Raw genomic sequence first — 19,681 nt, 5'->3', positions numbered from 1 at the left:
TTGGTATTAACCAGCCACTTCCTGTTGTAGGTTCCCAAAGGCACGGACCAGAACTGGGCCCAGAAGCTGTACCAGAAACACTCAAGCAGCGCTCACTTCCAGAAGCCCCGGATGTCCAACACCTCCTTCATCATCAACCACTTCGCCGACAAGGTGCTCAGAAACACGCGTCGTGTCACACGTAAAACTGCTCTATAGACTCTGTTCATCTCTATGACATCTTATTATCATGTGACTGTCAGGTGGAGTACGAGTGTGAAGGGTTCCTGGAGAAGAACAGAGACACGGTGTACGAGGAGCAGATCAACATCCTGAAGGCCAGCCAGGTAACAACAGAACCAGAACCAGGGTCAGAACCAGGGTCAGACCCAGAACCAGAGCCAGGATCAGAACCAGGGTCAGAACCAGAGTCAGAACAGGAGCCAGAACCAGGGTCAGAGTCAGAACCAGAACCATGGTTAGAACTTGGTCAGAACCAGAACCACGGTCAGAGTTAGAACCAGGGTCAGAGTTAGAACCAGGGTCAGAAACAGAACCAGGGTCAGAGTTAGAACCAGAACCTGGGTCACAATCAGAACCAGGGTCAGATTTAGAACCAGATTTAGAACCAGGGTCAGAGTTAGAAATAGAACCAGGGTCAGAGTTAGAACCAGAACCAGGGTCAGAGTTAGAACCAGAGTTAGAAACAGGGTCAGAACCAGGGTCAGAGTTAGAACCAGAACCAGGGTCAGAGTTAGAACCAGAGTTAGAACCAGAACCAAGGTCAGAGTTAGAACCAGAACCAGGATCAGAGTTAGAACCAGAACCAGGGTCAGAGTTAGAACCAGGGTCAGAACCAGAACCAGGGTCAGAGTTAGAACCAGAACCAGGGTCCGAGTTAGAACCAGAACCAGGGTCAGAGTTAGAACCAGGGTCAGAAACAGAACCAAAGTCAGATTTAGAACCAGAGTTAGAACCAGGCTCAGAAACAGAACCAGGGTCAGAGTTAGAACCAGAACCTGGGTCACAACCAGAACCAGGATCAGATTTAGAACCAGATGTAGAACCAGGGTCAGAGTTAGAAACAGAACCAGGGTCAGAGTTAGAACCAGGATCAGAGTTGGAACCAGAGTTAGAAACAGGGTCAGAACCAGAGTCAGAGTTAGAAACAGGGTCAGAACCAGGGTCAGAGTTAGAACCAGAACCATGGTCAGAGTTAGAACCAGAGTTAGAACCAGAACCAAGGTCAGAGTTAGAACCAGAACCAGGATCAGAGTTAGAACGAGAACCAGGGTCATAGTTAGAACCAGAGTTAGAACCAGGGTCAGAACCAGAACCAAGGTCAGAGTTAGAACGAGGACCAGGGTCAGAGTTAGAACCAGAACCAGGGTCAGAGTTAGAACCAGGGTCAGAACCAGAACCAAAGTCAGATTTAGAACCAGGATCAGAGTTCGAACCAGAGTTAGAACCAGGGTCAGAAACAGAACCAGGGTCAGAGTTAGAACCAGAACGAGGGTCACACACTCCCTGTTCCTCTCAGTTTCAGCTAGTTGCAGATCTGTTTAATGAGAAAGAGGACGTCGCCCCCCCGAAGTCGTCCAGAGTGAACGTCCGACCGGCGAAGCCGACGCCTCGACCCGCGAACAAAGAGCACCGCAAGACCGTGGGCCACCAGGTACTCTGTGTACTTTATTATATATATAACTATATTCTGTATACACATATACGATATACTGCCAGGCACTCTGTGTACTTTATTATATATATAACTATATTCTGTATACACATATACGATATACTGCCAGGCACTCTGTGTACTTTATTATATATATAACTATATTCTGTATACACATATACGATATACTGCCAGGCACTCTGTGTACTTTATTATATATATAACTATATACTGACAGGCACACTAAATACACTCTGACGTGTTTCCTGACGTGTTTCCTGACGTGTTTCCTGACGTGTTCGTGTTTCCTGACGTGTTTCCTGACGTGTTTGTGTTTCCTGACGTGTTTCCTGACGTGTTTCCTGACGTGTTTGTGTTTCCTGACGTGTTTCCTGACGTGTTTCCTGACGTGTACGTGTTTCCTGACGTGTTTCCTGACGTGTTTGTGTTTCCTGACGTGTTTCCTGACGTGTTTCCTGATGTGTTTCCTGACGTGTACGTGTTTCCTGACGTGTTTCCTGACGTGTACGTGTTTCCTGACGTGTTTCCTGATGTGTTTCCTGACGTGTACGTGTTTCCTGACGTGTTTCCTGACGTGTACGTGTTTCATGACGTGTTTCCTGATGTGTTTCCTGATGTGTTTCCTGACGTGTACGTGTTTCCTGACGTGTCTCCTGACGTGTACGTGTTTCCTGACGTGTTTCCTGACGTGTACGTGTTTCCTGACGTGTTTCCTGACGTGTTTCTTGACGTGTTTCCTGATGTGTTTCCTGACGTGTACGTGTTTCCTGACATGTTTCCTAACGTGGACGTGTTTCCTGACGTGTTTCCTGACGTGTTTCCTGACGTGTACGTGTTTCCTGACGTGTTTCCTGACGTGGATGTGTTTCCTGACGTGTTTCCTGACGTGTACGTGTTTCCTGACGTGTTTCCTGACGTGTTTCCTGACGTGTTTCCTGACGTGTACGTGTTTCCTGACGTGTTTCCTGACGTGGATGTGTTTCCTGACGTGTTTCCTGACGTGTACGTGTTTCCTGACGTGTTTCCTGACGTGTTTCCTGACGTGTTTCCTGACGTGTTTCCTGTGTTTTCAGTTCCGCAGTTCTCTTCGCATGCTCATGGAGACTCTCAACGCAACGACTCCTCATTACGTTCGCTGCATCAAACCCAACGATTACAAGGAGGCGTTCTCGTGAGTTCTCTCCTCTCTGTTATAGAAGTTGTGTTCTAGAAACACCCAGTTGTGTTCTAGCCCTATCAGAAAGGTTGCTGTCAGAAACAATGAGACGTGTTCTGGAAGTAATATGGTCTGTGTTTACATTAGCATGCTAACACTCAGAGCTAACCTGTACTGGAGAGAGTGTGTGTGAAGAAGCAGGAAATGAAAAGGAAGTCACCTTGAGGTAAACCTGAGAGAGAGAGAGAGTTTGAGCTCCTTCCTGTTTCAGAGAGAATCCTTGATGTGGTTTGGAACATGATGTGGAGTTTCATCACGGCAGCATTTAGCTGAGTTTCTGCTGGGAGAATTCTCCTGATGAGATCTACTCTCTCTCTGAAGCTACTGACCCAGAGTCATCACTTCATAGACATGTTTGTATATACACTGAACAAAAATATAAACGCAACACTTTTGTTTTTACTCCCATTTTTCATGAGATGAACTCAAAGATCTAAAACATTTTCTAAATACACAAAATAACCATTTCTCTCAAATATTGTTCAGAAATCTGAAAAGATCTGTGATAGTGAGCACTTCTCCTTTGCCGAGATAATCCATCCCACCTCACAGGTGTGGCATATCAAGATGCTGATTAGACAGCATGATTATTGCACAGGTGTGCCTTAGGCTGGCCACAATAAAAGGCCACTCTCTTGGCAAAGGAGAAGTGCTCACTATCACAGATTTTTTCAGATTTGTTAACAATATTTGACAGAAATGGTTATTTTGTGTATATAGAAAATGTTTTAGATCTTTGAGTTCATCTCGTGAAAAATGGGAGCAAAAACAAAAGTGTTGCATTTATATTTTTGTTCAGTGTATTTGAGACCTATTATGCCTATAATAGGAGACCTTTAAATCTTTTGAACAAGCTAAAGGTTATTCTCAGTCAACTGCAGCCCTACCTAAACCAAAATAACATCTTGGAAAGATTTCAATCGGGTTTTAGGCCCCACCATAGCACAGAGTCTGCCTTGAAGGTTTACAATGACCTGCTCCTCTCTGCTGACTCTGGTAACTGCGATCCTGATTCTTCTTGACCTCAGCGCAGCGTTCGATACAGTAGATCATGACATCTTATTACACCGCCTCCACTACGCGGTGGGAGTTGATGGCACTACCTTAGACTGGTTCACATCTTACCTCAAAAACAGAAGCTTCTCCGTCAACATGGGCACTTTTTCTTCCCCCCCGGCTAGTCTCCCCTGCGGTGTCCCACAAGGCTCCATCCTAGGTCCTATTCTGTTCTCTACTTACATGCTTCTTCTCGGCAAAATCCTGCAAAAATATTATATTTCCATCCACTGTTATGCGGATGAACCACAGCTCTATCTTCCCTTGAAAACAAACGACCAGTCCAATATTACGAACCACATGAACTGCCTTGAGGAAATGTAGGGTTGGATGGCATAAAACTACTTGCAGCTAAATGAAAGCATTACATGTTAGACGCTTTTATCCAAAGCGACTTACATAATCAGTACTGTGGGCAATCCCCACAGGAGCAAATTGGGGTGAAGTGTCTCAGGGACACAACGACATGCTGACTGCAGAGGGGTTTGAACCTGTTCCCCCCTGATCCCAACACCAACGCACAACCCACTGCACCACACGCCTCCCTAAAGCAAGTCGGAAGTGGTCCTTTTCGGCCCCTCTGAATCCCTCAAAGTATTTACTAACAGTCTTGGCAACCTGTCCGCCCTTGTCAAACCCCATGTCAAAAACCTTGGTGTTATATTTTACTCTGCATTTAAGTTTGACAAACAGGTCAATGCAGTAGTGAAAGCCAGTTTTTTTTCAGCTTCGAACCATCGCCCAAAATCAAGCCGTTTGTCTTCTAAAGATGTAGAGAAAGTCATCCATGCCTTCATTTCATCCCGCTTAGACTACTGCAACTCCCTGTATTCTGGGATCTGTCAGTCCTTCCTGTCCCGCCTGCCAGGCTGTGTGTGTGTGTGTGTGTGTGTGTGTGTGTGTGTGTGTGTGTGTGTGTGTGTGTGTGTGTGTGTGTGTGTGTGTGTGTGTGTGTGTGTGTGTGTGTGTGTGTGTGTGTGTGTGTGTGTGTGTGTGTGTGTGTGTGTGTGTGTGTGTGTGTGTGTGTGTGTGTGTGTGTGTGTGTGTGTGTGTGTGTGTGTGTGTGTGTGTGTGTGTGTGTGTGTGTGTGTGTGTGTGTGTGATCAGCTGAGAGGTTAACAAGCAGCCTGCTGTTAGCTGTTAGAGCGGTCACTTGACCCGAGTCAGACCCTGAACGCAACACAGACAGGAAGAGAGAGGAAGGACGAGGCGTTCAGGGAAAGTCACGCTTTATTAATGTGGTGATGTGAGGAAGGTGATGTGATGATGATGTTGCAGGTTTGACTCAAAGCGAGCAGTGCAGCAGCTCAGAGCCTGTGGAGTCCTGGAGACGATCAGGATCAGTGCAGCGGGGTATCCATCCAGGTGAGAACTCTTCCTCCACTTCATCCTCATCCTCTTCTTCCTCAATTTTGAATTCAAATATGTGGTATCAGTTTATCCAAAGAACACATAGTCGTGAAGTCAGGTGAGAGCCAGCTAGACATTTAGCTAACGTTAGCTAGACATATAGCTAACGTTAGCTACAGATCCTAACCCATTTGTTAAACAGTTTTAAGTAAAATAACAAAATTAAATAAATGCTATGTACCTTAGAAAAAGTTAGCTCAGCTGTCAGTAATTTCTTTTTTAAATGAATGTTTATGATGTGTAATGTGTCTGCAGGTGGACGTACCCGGACTTCTTCAGCCGCTACCGGGTTCTGCTAAAAAAGTCAGACATGACATTAGCCGATAAGAAGCTGGTGTGTAAAAACCTGCTGGAGACGCTCATCAAGGTCAGGAACCTCGTTAATACTTGATGCTAATACCTGATGCTAATACCTGATGCTAATACCTGATGCTAATACCTGATGCTAATACCTGATGCTAATACCTGATGTTAACAAACGTTTTAATATTGTCTTTATTACTTATAAATAGGCTTATTACTTAATATAAAGGGTGACCCCTGCTGTTTCTCAGGAGCCCGACATGTTCCAGTTCGGGAAGACGAAGATCTTCTTCCGGGCCGGCCAGGTAGCGTACCTGGAGAAGCTCCGAGCCGACAGGTTCCGCTCCGCCTGCATCCGGATCCAGAAGACGGTGCGCGGCTGGCTGCAGAGAGTCCGCTTCCTGAAGATCCGCAAGACTGCCATCACGCTGCAGAGATACGGGAGGGGCTTCATGGCCCGCAGGTAACCTGACCCTGTAGTTCACCTGGAGTTCACCTGGGGTTCACCTGGAGTTCACCTGGAGTTCACCTGGAGTTCACCTGTAGATGTAGTTCACCTGGAGTTCACCTGGGGTTCACCTGGAGTTCACCTGGAGTTCACCTGGAGTTCACCTGTAGATGTAGTTCACCTGGAGTTCACCTGGAGTTCACCTGGAGTTCACCTGTAGATGTAGTTCACCTGTAGATGTAGTTCACCTGTAGTTCACCTGTAGTTCACCTGGAGTTCACCTGTAGTTCACCTGGAGTTCACCTGGAGTTCACCTGTAGTTCACCTGGAGTTCACCTGTAGATGTAGTTCCCCTGTAGATGTAGTCAGTGCACATAACTTGTTTGCTCTGGTTCTCAAAGCAGCACCTGGAGATGTTGCTTGGTGCGCATCCTTCAAATGAAATAAACCGGACCTTTTGAGGGGGTCTTTATGAAGGGGGGGGGGTGGGTGCGCTAGTGAGCACGCAGCAGGGTTTCTGTGCGGAGCGCATAAAGCAGACCCTTCACGCGATAGCGAGGGGTAGAGCGAGGGATCGCAGATGCCGTCGTGCTCGCGGACGGATTAAAAAAATCAAACCTAAATGGCTTGCGAATTATACTTTGGCGGCCGTTAATATACCTGGGTACTATGTGTGGGAAACCCTGCTATCTTACCAGTTCTTATGCAACTCGCAAATCTCTCTCTCGCTCTCTCTTCTCTCTTTTCTCTCTCTCTCTCTCTCTCTCTAAATGCGCCTTTTTTCAAGTGATCCGGTGCTCCTTTTTTGGCGGAGGGTGCGCATGCGCATCAGTTATGTGCAGCCCTGGACATAGTTCACGTGTAGTTGTAGTTCACGTGTAGATGTAGTTCACGTGTAGATGTAGTTAACGTGTAGTTGTAGTTCGCGTGTAGATGTAGTTCACGTGTAGTTCACGTGTAGATGTAGTTCACGTGTAGATGTAGTTCACGTGTAGATGTAGTTCACGTGTAGATGTAGTTCAGGTGTAGATGTAGTTCACGTGTAGTTGTAGTTCACGTGTAGATGTAGTTCACGTGTAGTTGTAGTTCACGTGTAGATGTAGTTCACGTGTAGATGTAGTTCACGTAGTTTACGTGTAGATGTAGTTTACGTGTAGTTGTAGTTCACGCGGAAAGGTAGTTCACGTGTAGTTGTAGTTCACGTGTAGTTGTAGTTCACGTGTAGATGTAGTTCACGTGTAGATGTAGTTCACGTGTAGTTCACGTGTAGTTGTAGTTCACGTGTAGATGTAGTTCACACGTAGAGGTAGTTCACGTGTAGATGTAGTTCACGTGTAGATGTAGTTCACGCGTAGTTGTAGTTCACGCGTAGATGTAGTTCACGTGTAGATGTAGTTCACGTGTAGTTGTAGTTCACGTGTAGATGTAGTTCACGTGTAGATGTAGTTCACGTGTAGATGTAGTTCACGTGTAGTTGTAGTTCACGTGTAGATGTAGTTCACGTGTAGATGTAGTTCACGTGTAGTTCACGTGTAGATGTAGTTCACGTCTAGATGTAGTTCACGTGTAGATGTAGTTCACGTGTAGTTGTAGTTCACGTGTAGATGTAGTTCACGTGTAGATGTAGTTCACGTGTAGATGTAGTTCACGTGTAGATGTAGTTCACGTGTAGTTCACGTGTAGATGTAGTTCACGTGTAGATTTAGTTCACGTGTAGATGTAGTTCACGTGTAGATGTAGTTCACGTGTAGTTGTAGTTCACGTGTAGATGTAGTTCACGTGTAGTTGTAGTTCACGTGTAGATGTAGTTCACGTAGTTCACGTGTAGATGTAGTTAACGTGTAGTTGTAGTTCACGTGTAGATGTAGTTCACGTGTAGATGTAGTTCACGTGTAGATGTAGTTCACGTGTAGATGTAGTTCACGTGTAGTTCACGTGTAGATGTAGTTCACGTGTAGATTTAGTTCACGTGTAGATGTAGTTCACGTGTAGATGTAGTTCACATGCAGATGTAGTTCACGTGTAGTTGTAGTTCACGTGTAGATTTAGTTCACGTGTAGATGTAGTTCACGTGTAGATGTAGTTCACGTGTAGATTTAGTTCACGTGTAGATGTAGTTCACGTGTAGTTGTAGTTCACGTGTAGTTGTAGTTCACGTGTAGATTTAGTTCACGTGTAGATGTAGTTCACGTGTAGATTTAGTTCACGTGTAGATTTAGTTCACGTGTAGATGTAGTTCACGTGTAGTTGTAGTTCACGTGTAGTTGTAGTTCACGTGTAGATGTAGTTTACGTGTAGATGTAGTTCACGCGTAGTTGTAGTTCACGTGTAGTTGTAGTTCACATGTAGATGTAGTTCAAGCGTAGTTGTAGTTCACGTGTAGATGTAGTTCACGTGTAGATGTAGTTCAGGTGTAGATGTAGTTCACATGTAGATGTAGTTCACGTGTAGTTGTAGTTCACGTGTAGATGTAGTTCATGTGTAGATTTAGTTCACGTGTAGATTTAGTTCACGTGTAGATGTAGTTCACGTGTAGATGTAGTTCACGCGTAGTTGTAGTTCACGTGTAGATGTAGTTCACGTGTAGATTTAGTTCACGTGTAGATGTAGTTCACGTGTAGATGTAGTTCACGTGTAGTTGTAGTTCACGTGTAGTTGTAGTTCACGTGTAGTTGTAGTTCACATGTAGATGTAGTTCACGCGTAGTTGTAGTTCACGTGTAGATGTAGTTCACATGTAGATGTAGTTCACGCGTAGTTGTAGTTCACGTGTAGATGTAGTTCACGTGTAGTTGTAGTTCACATGTAGATGTAGTTCACGCGTAGTTGTAGTTCACGTGTAGTTGTAGTTCACATGTAGATGTAGTTCACGCGTAGTTGTAGTTCACGTGTAGATGTAGTTCACGTGTAGATGTAGTTCACGTGTAGATGTAGTTCACGCGTAGAACTACACGAGATCTACATCTACATGTGTAGTTCACGTGTAGTTCACCTGTAGATGTAGTTGACCATGTAGTAATGTATCATTATCTATTTATGTAAACGTGATATCCCTGATGCTTGTATTTGTTTAGGCATGCTGACTTCCTGCGGCAGACCCGAGCTGCGCTCATCTGTCAGAAGCAGTTGCGCATGGTGAGAGACAGACGGGCTTTCCTCAGAGTGAGACGGGCGGCCGTCACTATCCAGGCCTTCACCCGCGGCATGTTCACTCGCCGCATCTTCAAGGAGGTAAGCATTTCCTTTCTCCATCAGAGTAAGAGCCTCCTCCTGCACAGAGGGTTTCCTGTTTCACTGTCATGTGGCCTCACCACTGTCACGTGACCTCACCACTGTCACGTGACCTCACCAATGTCACGTGGCTTCACCACTGTCACGTGGCCTAACCACTGTCACCACTGTCACGTGGCCTCACCACTGTCACGTGGCCTCACCACTGTCACGTGGCTTCACCACTGTCACGTGGCCTCACCACTGTCACGTGGCTTCACCACTGTCACGTGGCTTCACCACTGTCACGTGGCCTCACCACTGTCACGTGGCCTAACCACTGTCACGTGGCCTCACCACTGTCACGTGACCTCACCACTGTCACGTGGCTTCACCACTGTCACGTGGCCTAACCACTGTCACGTGGCTTCACCACTGTCACGTGGCCTAACCACTGTCACGTGGCCTCACCACTGTCACGTGGCCTCACCACTGTCACGTGGCTTCACCACTGTCACGTGGCCTCACCACTGTCACGTGGCCTCACCACTGTCACGTGGCCTCACCAATGTCACGTGGCTTCACCACTGTCACGTGGCCTAACCACTGTCACGTGGCTTCACCACTGTCACGTGGCCTAACCACTGTCACGTGGCCTAACCACTGTCATGTGGCCTCACCACTGTCATGTGGCCTAACCACTGTCACGTGGCTTCACCACTGTCACGTGGCCTAACCACTGTCACGTGGCCTAACCACTGTCACGTGGCCTAACCACTGTCACGTGGCTTCACCACTGTCACGTGGCCTAACCACTGTCATGTGGCCTCACCACTTTGATGTGGCCTCACCACTGTCATGTGGCCTCACCACTGTCACGTGACCTCCCCATTGTCATGTGGCCTCATCACTGTCATGTGGCCTCACCACTTTGATGTGGCCTCACCACTGTCATGTGACATCACCACTTTGATGTGGCCTCACCACTGTCATGTGACATCACCACTTTGATGTGGCCTCCCCACTGTCACGTGACCTCACCACTGTCATGTGGCCTCACCACTGTCACGTGACCTCACCACTGTCATGTGGCCTCACCACTGTCATGTGACATCACCACTTTGATGTGGCCTCCCCACTGTCACGTGACCTCACCACTGTCATGTGGCCTCACCACTGTCATGTGGCCTCACCACTGTCACGTGACCTCACCACTGTCATGTGGCCTCACCACTGTCACGTGACCTCCCCACTGTCACTTGACCTCCCCACTGTCATGTGACCTGATCCTTGGTGTTCCTCCTGGTTCTCCTCAGTTCCTCCTGCACCACAAGGCAATGATCATCCAGCGGTGCGTTCGAGGCTGGCTGCAGCGCAGGAAGTTCCAGCGCTCGCGGGCAGCGGCCATCACGCTGCAGTGTGCCTTCAGGTGCGTGCGGGCAAAGCGGCGCGTGCAGCAGCTGAAGGTGGAGGCGCGCTCAGCGCAGCACCTGAAGAAGCTCAACAGTGGCATGGAGAACAAGATCGTGCAGCTGCAGAGGAAGATGGACGACAAGGTGAGTCTCCAGGTAGATATCATTATTCAGATGAACGATAATGCTAACGCTAACACTGCGGCAGTCCAAGGAGCAGCGCTTCCAGAACGAGCAGCTGCTGCAGGTGAACTCCTCTCTGGGTGGAGAGGTGAAGCTGCTGCAGAAGAAGCTGCAGGAGGTGAGCAGCCTGCAGCAGGGCGGGGGGGGGCAGCTGGCCTCGCTGCATGACGAGCTGCAGAGACTCAGGGAGGAGCTGCAGGAGGCGCATGCTCTCAGGGGGAAGCTGCAGGAGGAGCATGCTAACGAGAAGCAGGGGCTAACACAGGTGAGGGCACACACACACACACACACATACACACACACACACACACACACACACACACACACTGAAACACTGAAGCCTACACACTCAAACGTCATCATGATCACAACACTGTGTGTGTGTGTGTGTGTGTGTGTGTGTGTGTGTGTGTGTGTGTGTGTGTGTGTGTGTGTGTGTGTGTGTGTGTGTGTGTGTGTGTGTGTGTGTGTGTGTGTGTGTGTGTGTGTGTGTGTGTGTGTGTGTGTGTGTGTGTGTGTGTGTGTGTGTGTGTCAGAGGGTGGAGGAGCTGCAGAAGGAGAATTCTCTGCTGAAAAGCGAGAAGGAGGAGATGAACCAGAAGATCCTGAAGCTGACACGGAGCTCTGCAGGTCAGACACTCACACACTGCTGTAACGTGGTTAGAATACAGTGGTTATTACTCTGTGATAAGCAACGTGTTATTACTCTGTGATAAGCAACGTGTTATTACTCTGTGATAAGTGTAGCAACATGTTATTACTCCGTGATAAGCAACATGTTATTACTCCGTGATAAGCAACATGTTATTACTCTGTGATAAGCAACGTGTTATTACTCTGTGATAAGCAACGTGTTATTACTCTGTGATAAGCAACGTGTTATTACTCCGTGATAAGTGTAGTAACGTGTTATTACTCCGTGATAAGCAACATGTTATTACTCTGTGATAAGCAACGTGTTATTACTCTGTGATAAGTGTAGTAACGTGTTATTACTCCGTGATAAGCAACATGTTATTACTCTGTGATAAGCAACGTGTTATTACTCTGTGATAAGCAACGTGTTATTACTCCGTGATAAGCAACATGTTATTACTCTGTGATAAGCAACGTGTTATTACTCTGTGATAAGCAACGTGTTATTACTCTGTGATAAGTGTAGTAACGTGTTATTACTCCCTGATAAGCAACGTGTTATTACTCTGTGATAAGTGTAGCAACGTGTTATTACTCCCTGATAAGCAACGTGTTATTACTCCCTGATAAGCAACGTGTTATTACTCCGTGATAAGCAACATGTTATTACTCTGTGATAAGCAACGTGTTATTACTCCGTGATAAGCAACATGTTATTACTCTGTGATAAGCAACGTGTTATTACTCTGTGATAAGTGTAGTAACGTGTTATTACTCCCTGATAAGCAACGTGTTATTACTCTGTGATAAGTGTAGCAACGTGTTATTACTCTGTGATAAGCAACGTGTTATTACTCTGTGATAAGTGTAGCAACGTGTTATTACTCCGTGATAAGCAACGTGTTATTACTCCGTGATAAGTTTAGCAACGTGTTATTACTCTGTGATAAGCAACGTGTTATTACTCCGTGATAAGCAACGTGTTATTACTCCGTGATAAGCAACATGTTATTACTCTGTGATAAGCAACGTGTTATTACTCTGTGATAAGCAACGTGTTATTACTCTGTGATAAGTGTAGTAACGTGTTATTACTCCCTGATAAGCAACGTGTTATTACTCTGTGATAAGTGTAGCAACGTGTTATTACTCTGTGATAAGCAACGTGTTATTACTCTGTGATAAGTGTAGCAACGTGTTATTACTCCGTGATAAGCAACGTGTTATTACTCCGTGATAAGTTTAGCAACGTGTTATTACTCTGTGATAAGTGTAGCAACGTGTTATTACTCCGTGATAAGTTTAGCAACGTGTTATTACTCCGTGATAAGTGTAGCAACGTGTTATTACTCTGTGATAAGCAACGTGTTATTACTCTGTGATAAGCAACGTGTTATTACTCTGTGATAAGCAACGTGTTATTACTCCGTGATAAGCAACGTGTTATTACTCCGTGATAAGCAACGTGTTATTACTCTGTGATAAGCAACGTGTTATTACTCCGTGATAAGCAACGTGTTATTACTCTGTGATAAGCAACGTGTTATTACTCCGTGATAAGCAACGTGTTATTACTCCGTGATAAGCAACGTGTTATTAATCCGTGATAAGCAACGTGTTATTACTCCGTGATAAGCAACGTGTTATTACTCTGTGATAAGCAACGTGTTATTACTCCGTGATAAGTGTAGTAACGTGTTATTACTCCGTGATAAGCAACATGTTATCACTCCGTGATAAGTGTAGCAACGTGTTATTACTCCGTGATAAGTGTAGTAACGTGTTATTACTCCGTGATAAGCAACGTGTTATTACTCCGTGATAAGTTTAGCAACGTGTTATTACTCTGTAATAAGTGTAGCAACGTGTTATTACTCTGTGATAAGCAACGTGTTATTACTCTGTAATAAGTGTAGCAACGTGTTATTACTCTGTGATAAGCAACGTGTTATTACTCCGTGATAAGCAACGTGTTATTACTCTGTGATAAGCAACGTGTTATTACTCTGTGATAAGTGTAGCAACGTGTTATTACTCTGTGATAAGTGTAGCAACGTGTTATTACTCCATGATAAGCAACGTGTTATTACTCTGTGATAAGCAACGTGTTATTACTCTGTGATAAGCAACGTGTTATTACTCCGTGATAAGTGTAGCAACGTGTTATTACTCTGTGATAAGTGTAGCAACGTGTTATTACTCTGTGATAAGTGTAGCAATGTGTTATTACTCCGTGATAAGCAACGTGTTATTACTCTGTGATAAGCAACGTGTTATTACTCTGTGATAAGCAACGTGTTATTACTCTGTGATAAGTGTAGCAATGTGTTATTACTCTGTGATAAGCAACGTGTTATTACTCTGTGATAAGTGTAGCAACGTGTTATTACTCTGTGATAAGCAACGTGTTATTACTCTGTGATAAGCAACGTGTTATTACTCCGTGATAAGCAACATGTTATTACTCTGTGATAAGTGTAGCAATGTGTTATTACTCCGTGATAAGCAACGTGTTATTACTCTGTGATAAGCAACGTGTTATTACTCTTTGATAAGCAACGTGTTATTACTCTGTGATAAGCAACGTGTTATTACTCTGTGATAAGTGTAGCAATGTGTTATTACTCTGTGATAAGCAACGTGTTATTACTCTGTGATAAGCAACATGTTATTACTCCGTGATAAGCAACGTGTTATTACTCTGTGATAAGCAACGTGTTATTACTCCGTGATAAGTGTAGCAACGTGTTATTACTCCGTGATAAGCAACGTGTTATTACTCTGTGATAAGCAACGTGTTATTACTCTGTGATAAGTGTAGCAACGTGTTATTACTCCGTGATAAGCAACATGTTATTACTCTGTGATAAGCAACGTGTTATTACTCCGTGATAAGTGTAGTAACGTGTTATTACTCCCTGATAAGCAACGTGTTATTACTCCGTGATAAGCAATGTGTTATTACTCTGTTATAAGCAACGTGTTATTACTCTGTGATAAGTGTAGCAACGTGTTATTACTCCGTGATAAGCAACATGTTATTACTCTGTGATAAGCAACGTGTTATTACTCCGTGATAAGTGTAGTAACGTGTTATTACTCCGTGATAAGCAACGTGTTATTACTCTGTGATAAGCAACGTGTTATTACTCTGTGATAAGTGTAGTAACGTGTTATTACTCCGTGATAAGCAACATGTTATTACTCTGTGATAAGCAACGTGTTATTACTCTGTGATAAGTGTAGTAACGTGTTATTACTCCCTGATAAGCAACGTGTTATTACTCCGTGATAAGCAACATGTTATTACTCTGTGATAAGCAACGTGTTATTACTCTGTGATAAGCAACGTGTTATTACTCTGTGATAAGTGTAGCAACGTGTTATTACTCTGTGATAAGCAACGTGTTATTACTCTGTGATAAGTGTAGCAACGTGTTATTACTCCGTGATAAGCAACGTGTTATTACTCTGTGATAAGTGTAGCAACGTGTTATTACTCTGTGATAAGTGTAGCAACGTGTTATTACTCCGTGATAAGCAACGTGTTATTACTCCGTGATAAGTGTAGCAACGTGTTATTACTCCGTGATAAGCAACGTGTTATTACTCCGTGATAAGTGTAGCAACGTGTTATTACTCCGTGATAAGCAACGTGTTATTACTCCGTGATAAGCAACGTGTTATTACTCCGTGATAAGCAACGTGTTATTACTCCGTGATAAGTGTAGCAACGTGTTATTACTCTGTGATAAGCAACGTGTTATTACTCCGTGATAAGCAACGTGTTATTACTCCGTGATAAGCAACGTGTTATTACTCCGTGATAAGTGTAGCAACGTGTTATTACTCTGTGATAAGTAACGTGTTATTACTCCGTGATAAGCAACGTGTTATTACTCCGTGATAAGCAACGTGTTATTACTCTGTGATAAGTGTAGCAACGTGTTATTACTCCGTGATAAGCAACGTGTTATTACTCCGTGATAAGCAACGTGTTATTACTCCGTGATAAGCAACGTGTTATTACTCCGTGATAAGTGTAGCAACGTGTTATTACTCTGTGATAAGCAACGTGTTATTACTCCGTGATAAGCAACGTGTTATTACTCCGTGATAAGCAACGTGTTATTACTCCGTGATAAGCAATGTGTTATTACTCTGTGATAAGCAACGTGTTATTACTCCGTGATAAGCAACGTGTTATTACTCTGTGATAAGCAATGTGTTATTACTCCGTGATAAGTGTAGCAACTTGTTATTACTCCGTGATAAGCAACGTGTTATTACTCCGTGATAAGCAACGTGTTATTACTCCGTGATAAGTGTAGCAACGTGTTATTACTCCGTGATAAGCAATGTGTTATTACTCCGTGATAAGCAACGTGTTATTACTCCGTGATAAGTGTAGCAACGTGTTATTACTCTGTGATAAGCAACATGTTATTACTCCGTGATAAGCAACGTGTTATTACTCCATGATAAGTGTAGCAACGTGTTATTACTCCGTGATAAGCAACGTGTTATTACTCCGTGATAAGCAACGTGTTATTACTCCGTGATAAGTGTAGCAACGTGTTATTACTCCGTGATAAGCAACGTGTTATTACTCCGTGATAAGCAACGTGTTATTAGTCCGTGATAAGTGTAGTAACGTGTTATTACTCTGTGATAAGTAACGTGTTATTACTCCGTGATAAGCAACGTGTTATTACTCCGTGATAAGCAACGTGTTATTACTCTGTGATAAGTGTAGCAACGTGTTATTACTCTGTGATAAGCAACGTGTTATTACTCCGTGATAAGTGTAGTAACGTGTTATTACTCCGTGATAAGTGTAGTAACGTGTTATTACTCCGTGATAAGCAACGTGTTATTACTCCGTGATAAGCAACGTGTTATTACTCCGTGATAAGCAACGTGTTATTACTCCGTGATAAGCAACGTGTTATTACTCCGTGATAAGCAACGTGTTATTACTCCTTGATAAGTGTAGCAACGTGTTATTACTCCGTGATAAGCAACGTGTTATTACTCCGTGATAAGTGTAGCAACGTGTTATTACTCCGTGATAAGCAACGTGTTATTACTCTGTGATAAGCAACGTGTTATTACTCCTTGATAAGTGTAGCAACGTGTTATTACTCCTTGATAAGTGTAGCAACGTGTTATTACTCCGTGATAAGCAACGTGTTATTACTCTGTGATAAGCAACGTGTTATTACTCTGTGATAAGCAACGTGTTATTACTCTGTGATAAGCAACGTGTTATTACTCTGTGATAAGTGTAGTAACGTTTTATTACTTTGTGATAAGTGTAGTAACGTGTGATTATACTCCATTACTTTTTGTGTCCAGAGGAGGGCAGCAGAGCTTCGCTGCAGGAGGAGTTGGATGAGGAGCGGCTGAGATACCAGAACCTTCTGAAGGAGGTCTCCAGACTGGAGCAGAAATACGAGAACCTGAAGGAGGAGCAGTCCTTTAGCAAGGTAGCTGCTAACAAGCTAACATTCTAACAAAGAGAACTTTAATGTTTACAGTTAACCTGTGGCATAAGGCAGTCCCTAAGCAAGGTAGCTGCTCACAAAATAGCATAAATATTGAATAACATTTATAATGATGTATATTATATTCACACAGTTTGCCCCCGGGCACCGCAGAAACGCCTCGACTCTGAGCAGCCAGGAGTCGGACTCGAACTACACCTCCATCTCCACGTCAGAGCTGGGAGACACCGAGGACACCCTGCAGCACGTGGAGGTGTGTATATATACTGTTTACTCATATATATATATATATATTAGGGATGGGAATTTGAAAGCGAATGTATATTCAAATATTCGACCCCCCAAAAAAACGGTTAACCGGTTAACCAAAATGTACATATCCTACAAAAAGAAAATGTGGGGCATCATTTTTTCCAACATTTAAAAAGAATGTTTTATAAATAAATAAATACATGTTCAAATAAGTATAGAAACCAAGTCGAATTTGTCAAATGTATTGAACTGGTGATCACAATTTGACAGCTATAGGGCTACGGCTTTCATGCTTAAAACATCAAAAACCTATAAAAGGGCCTATGCACAGAATGCAGCTTTTCAATAGGCTACTTATTCTTATTTAAGAATATGAGCATGTCTACATGCTCAGGGGAGAGGCGGGTGCGGAGGCGATTCACAATCAGGCCAGCTGTAGAGAAGAACCTCTCAGCTGGAACGCAGGTTGCGGGTATAGCAAGGTATTCCTTCGCCAGGACACTGAGTTTTCTGTACCGTCCTTCATTTTTCCTCCACCACTGTAGTGGGTTTTCCTGTATGCACGGCTCAGTGAAACAGAGTTCCACTTCATTATGGTCTGGGTTTTCAGTGAAGTAGTCCTCCCCAAACAGGGTGTTTAACGACACGGCCCGTGTGATGGCGGTTGTTGCTGCAGCTCGGGCCGGCTGGTTCTCGCTGTCTGACTCTGTGGCTATGCTGGTGCCCTCAGCCTCATGGCCACCAACTCTGGTAACATTGGTGGCAGCGCTGATCCTCCTTTCGGGTACTCTCCAAAACATTTCAGACAGGTTTTTCACGATTTCGGAGCGGAGAGTCTGCGCTACAAAACGCAGGTGTTTGTGTCGGGGATCCAGCGCACTTGCTATTTACACAGGCTTCTTGCCTATCAGGGAAATAGAAATATCAAATATTTAGGCATATTTATTATTTATGCCTAATATTGTCGATTCAATTAAATATTCTTACTTACTAATTATTACAAATGAATGACCTGCATTAGCTGCTGAGGGGTCGTCTGATTCTGGGATTTTGCACTTTCTCAGTGAGGTTGCAACAGCCTCCTTGAACTCGCAAACCACTCGCGACTCTCCGGGGATGGACATTAGGTGCCTTGTCAACAGGCTGTTTGTTACAGGCTGTTCCAAGCTGATGCATACATGGGTCTCGCTGCAAAGTGCTGTGGTTGCGCACTTGAGAGACTGAAGTGCGGGCAGAATGTCTTCGATAACCTGCCAGTTCTGATCTGTGAGTTCCAGGGTCCTGCGTCGTTCCGTTTTGCAATGGTCCTGTCCGAAAGGGCGGCAGACACGGCCCATCTCTGCTCGGGTAGCCTTTCAAACATATCACACATCGAGTTCCATCTCGTACGAGAGGACTGAATGACTTTATGTTTAGGGAGATTTTGCGCGTCTTGTTTTTTCTTCAGGCCAGCGGTGGCTACAGTGCTGTGAGGAAAATGTGACACCAGTCTCCCACAAGCTGCCACAACCCGATGCACACTTTGGTGTGTATATATACTGTGTACTCATATATATATATATATATATATATATACCCTTACCCTGCAGCACGTGGGGGTATGTATTAGTATATATATCAGTATATATTGTGTGTATTTGTACAGGATGTGGGGGTGGAGGCAGCAGCTCTGGACCTCTCCGTGTATTAGTATATATATCAGTATATATTGTGTGTATTTGTACAGGATGTGGGGGTGGAGGCAGCAGGTCTGGACCTCTCCGTGTATTAGTATATATATCAGTATATATTGTGTGTATTTGTACAGGATGTGGGGGTGGAGGAAGCAGGTCTGGACCTCTCTGTGTATTAGTATATATATCAGTATATATTGTGTGTATTTGTACAGGATGTGGGGGTGGAGGCAGCAGCTCTGGACCTCTCCGTGTATTAGTATATATATCAGTATATATTGTGTGTATTTGTACAGGATGTGGGGGTGGAGGCAGCAGCTCTGGACCTCTCGGTGTTCCTGAAGCTGCAGCGCCGGGTCAGAGACCTAGAGACGGAGAGAGGGAGGCTGCAGCAGCAGCTGGAGCGGGGGGGCGAGCACAGGGTCTGTATATATACACTATCTTTACTGCATATATTTATATATGTACTACTACAGTCCCTCAGTCCTCTATATGAATATATGTGTTCCTCTGCAGAGCTCTGAGGCCCCGCCTCTCTCTGAGCAGGACGCTGCGGACCTCACATACACCAGCCTCAAGGTGTGTGTGTGTGTGTGTGTGTGTGTGTGTGTGTGTGTGTGTGTGTGTGTGTGTGTGTGTGTGTGTGTGTGTGTGTGTGTGTGTGTGTGTGTGTGTGTGTGTGTGTGTGTGTGTGTGTGTGT

At 44.5% G+C, this 19,681-nt stretch overlaps 1 protein-coding gene across 3 annotated transcripts in view; it reads left to right on the top strand.

Moving 5' to 3' along the window:
• myo5b (myosin VB) overlaps window positions 1–19,681 on the top strand; it is a 76,086-nt gene that overhangs the window by 32,461 nt on the left and 23,944 nt on the right. For all 3 annotated transcript variants that reach the window (XM_079659228.1, XM_079659226.1, XM_079659227.1), the window contains exons 13-27: window positions 31–153; window positions 243–326; window positions 1,520–1,654; window positions 2,749–2,846; window positions 5,226–5,312; window positions 5,613–5,724; window positions 5,912–6,123; window positions 9,182–9,338; window positions 10,634–10,873; window positions 10,938–11,177; window positions 11,449–11,542; window positions 16,907–17,037; window positions 17,189–17,308; window positions 19,277–19,402; window positions 19,497–19,559. In XM_079659228.1, coding sequence (XP_079515354.1) covers window positions 31–153; window positions 243–326; window positions 1,520–1,654; window positions 2,749–2,846; window positions 5,226–5,312; window positions 5,613–5,724; window positions 5,912–6,123; window positions 9,182–9,338; window positions 10,634–10,873; window positions 10,938–11,177; window positions 11,449–11,542; window positions 16,907–17,037; window positions 17,189–17,308; window positions 19,277–19,402; window positions 19,497–19,559 — 2,022 coding nt within the window. The remainder of the gene's footprint in view (window positions 1–30; window positions 154–242; window positions 327–1,519; window positions 1,655–2,748; window positions 2,847–5,225; window positions 5,313–5,612; window positions 5,725–5,911; window positions 6,124–9,181; window positions 9,339–10,633; window positions 10,874–10,937; window positions 11,178–11,448; window positions 11,543–16,906; window positions 17,038–17,188; window positions 17,309–19,276; window positions 19,403–19,496; window positions 19,560–19,681) is intronic.

The sequence above is a fragment of the Notothenia rossii genome, assembly GCF_949606895.1.
Source record: "Notothenia rossii genome assembly, chromosome: 11".
Classification (NCBI taxonomy): domain Eukaryota; kingdom Metazoa; phylum Chordata; class Actinopteri; order Perciformes; family Nototheniidae; genus Notothenia; species Notothenia rossii.
The sequence above is the reverse complement of the archived record's forward strand: the minus strand, read 5'-3'. Positions and strand labels throughout refer to the sequence as shown.